Here is a 2,827-nt window from a genome sequence, read left to right on the forward strand (position 1 = left end):
ATCTGGAGATATCTGAATTATATGGCCACAAAAGTACTTGTTGAATTTGTTACCTAGAGGGTATACACCAAAACCTAGATACCAATGTATGTTGTAAAATAATTTTGTAAAATCTTCATATTCTTGGATTTACCTGACAGTTATGTACAAGTAGTTAAAACTCATTTCTGTCCGAACGACACAATTGTTTTCTATAATCTGTAACAAAACAACACACCTGTTTTCCATTACCTGTCTTAAACAACACACCTGTTTTCCATTACCCGTCATAAACAACACACCTGTTTTCCATTACCTGTCTTAAACAACACACCTGTTTCTCATTACCTGTCATAAACAACACACCTGTTTTCCATTACCTGTCTTAAACAACACACATTTCCCATTACCTGTCATAAACAACACACCTGTTTTCCTTTACCTGTCATAAACAACACACTTGTTTTCCATTACCTGTCATAAACAACACACACGTTTCCCATTACCTGTCATAAACAACACACGTTTCCCATTACCTGTCTTAAACAACACACCTGTTTCTCATTACCTGTCATAAACAACACACCTGTTTTCCATTACCTGTCTTAAACAACACACGTTTCCCATTACCTGTCATAAACAACACACCTGTTTTCCTTTACCTGTCCTAAACAACACACCTGTTTTCCATTACCTGTCCTAAACAACACACCTGTTTTCCTTTACCTGTCCTAAACAACACACCTGTTTTCCTTTACCTGTCCTAAACAACACACCTGTTTTCCTTTACCTGTCCTAAACAACACACCTGTTTTCCATGATGAGAGCATCTAAGTCTACGACACGTTTCTCATCGCCCTTCAGGATGTAGTTGAGTTCTGTGTTGAGGCGTTCATATTTGTTTTTATAGACATCTCGTTCGTTCACCAACTCTTCCTTCTCATCTATGACCTGTTGAAGATCACGCTCCAGCTGGATAAACTGTGGATACAGAAATATAGAAACTCAGACAGATAAAGAGGGGGGCTGTCCGATGATATATTATCATGACAGTTTGTGAGGATGACAAGTTAATACTATAATACTATACAGGTATAGAGGGGGGTGTTAGGTGGTATACTGTCATAACAGTTTTGAGGATGACAAGTTAATACTATAATACTATACAGGTATAGGGGGTGGATGTCAGTTGGTATACTAACATAACAGTTTGTGAGGATGACAAGTTAATACTATAATACTATACAGGTATAGAGGGGGGTGTTAGGTGGTATACTATCATAACAGTTTGTGAGGATGACAAGTTAATACATTGTACTATAATATAATACTATACAGGTATAGAGGGGGGTGTTAGGTGGTATACTATCATAACAGTCTGTGAGGATGACAAGTTAATACATTGTACTATAATATAATACTATACAGGTATAGAGGGAGGATGTCAGGTGGTATACCATCATAACAGTTTGTGAGGATGACAAGTTAATACATTGTACTATAATATAATACTATACAGGTATGGAGGGAGGATGTCAGGTGGTATACTAACATAACAGTCTGTGAGGATGACAAGTTAATACTATAATATAATATAATACAGGTCTATATTCTGTGTCAACATTATATCCACCTCATCCCTTGATGCCTCCAGCTGCTGGACCAAGTTCTCCCTTTCATGGGCTGGGAAATGACGAGTATTCATCCCCTCATCTGTCGTCCCCACACGCTGACGAGCGATCTGTTCTCGCAACAACTAGGACGATAAAATCAGGATATATTATAAGGGAAGATAGAAAATAAAAAATCAAACAAAGAAAAACTTGATAAAAACCTCCATCTAACATTATCAAAGATGTGGAATCTCATGCTTACAAACTGAAAATACGTACATTTGTAGTTTTAAAGTTATATATATACACAAAAATTGATAATTTTTCCTATACATTGATTTTTCTGGACTTCCACAAATAGCTTATTTATTTTTCAAGGATCTTTAGAATCTGAGCCATAATTTATTCACTGTTCAATTTCCAAACCAATTTTGATTATTTAGTCCTCATGAATCAAAATCATGGTCATGGAAAATAACATCAATAACAAGCATACTGGGTCTCCTACTGGCCCTGCTAAAAATAGTAACAGTGACCTTGACCCAAAAAACCCTGAAACTCAAACAAGTCCCGAAATATTATTGCCCTTTATCATTGTGTGAAGTTTGATCAAAATCTCTCAATGAATGAAGCCGCTAGAGCGCTGACTATCATAGGCATAATGAACATACCTACAACATGGACAGAGAGGAAACCTATTTATAGAGACCCCCTGGTTTGTCGGGGACTTATAAGAGAATCAACAGCATTAAGTGTGTAGTCTACCTACCTTGATGTCTCCCTGAGCATCATGTAGCTTCTGTCTTAGGTCCTCTACATCAAACTGCAGGGACTTGTTTTGTTCCCGTGTCTCTATCAACACAAATCCCAGGTCCTGTAAATAAAGCTCAGAGTATCATCACCGCGGTAGATTCAGTTCAGGTCACTTCCTTTAAGTGACTTTATAATTAAAGATAATAAATTTAAATAAATACATAATTGACAGTTTCAATATAATAAATGTAACCGGGTTGCCTAGACGAGATCCCTTATAATGGAAACCACAAGACAACCAAGGTACTTTATTGGCAAATAGATGACATTTGCTAATAGATAGGTTTGATGAATTAACCCTCGAATATGACTTGAGGGTCATAAAAAGTACATCCAAAATATTGAAAAAGGCAAAACGTGCTTCTGTTTCTGTGTGTCTGGGCTTATATTATAAACATGAAAAAATATCAGTGATCAGTCTA

At 36.5% G+C, this 2,827-nt stretch overlaps 1 protein-coding gene across 1 annotated transcript; it reads right to left on the minus strand.

The window, feature by feature from the left end:
• Window positions 1–787: 787 nt before the first annotated feature.
• LOC117319257 (coiled-coil domain-containing protein 149-like) lies at window positions 788–2,466 on the minus strand (the record flags this gene model as incomplete). The annotated part of the gene is made up of 3 exons (XM_033874089.1): window positions 788–960; window positions 1,613–1,735; window positions 2,362–2,466. Coding segments are annotated over 3 exons (401 nt in total), but the record flags the coding sequence as incomplete, so codon positions are not given.
• Window positions 2,467–2,827: the final 361 nt, after the last annotated feature.

The sequence above is a fragment of the Pecten maximus genome, unplaced genomic scaffold (assembly GCF_902652985.1).
Source record: "Pecten maximus unplaced genomic scaffold, xPecMax1.1, whole genome shotgun sequence".
In the NCBI taxonomy this organism is placed as follows: Eukaryota; Metazoa; Mollusca; class Bivalvia; order Pectinida; family Pectinidae; genus Pecten; species Pecten maximus.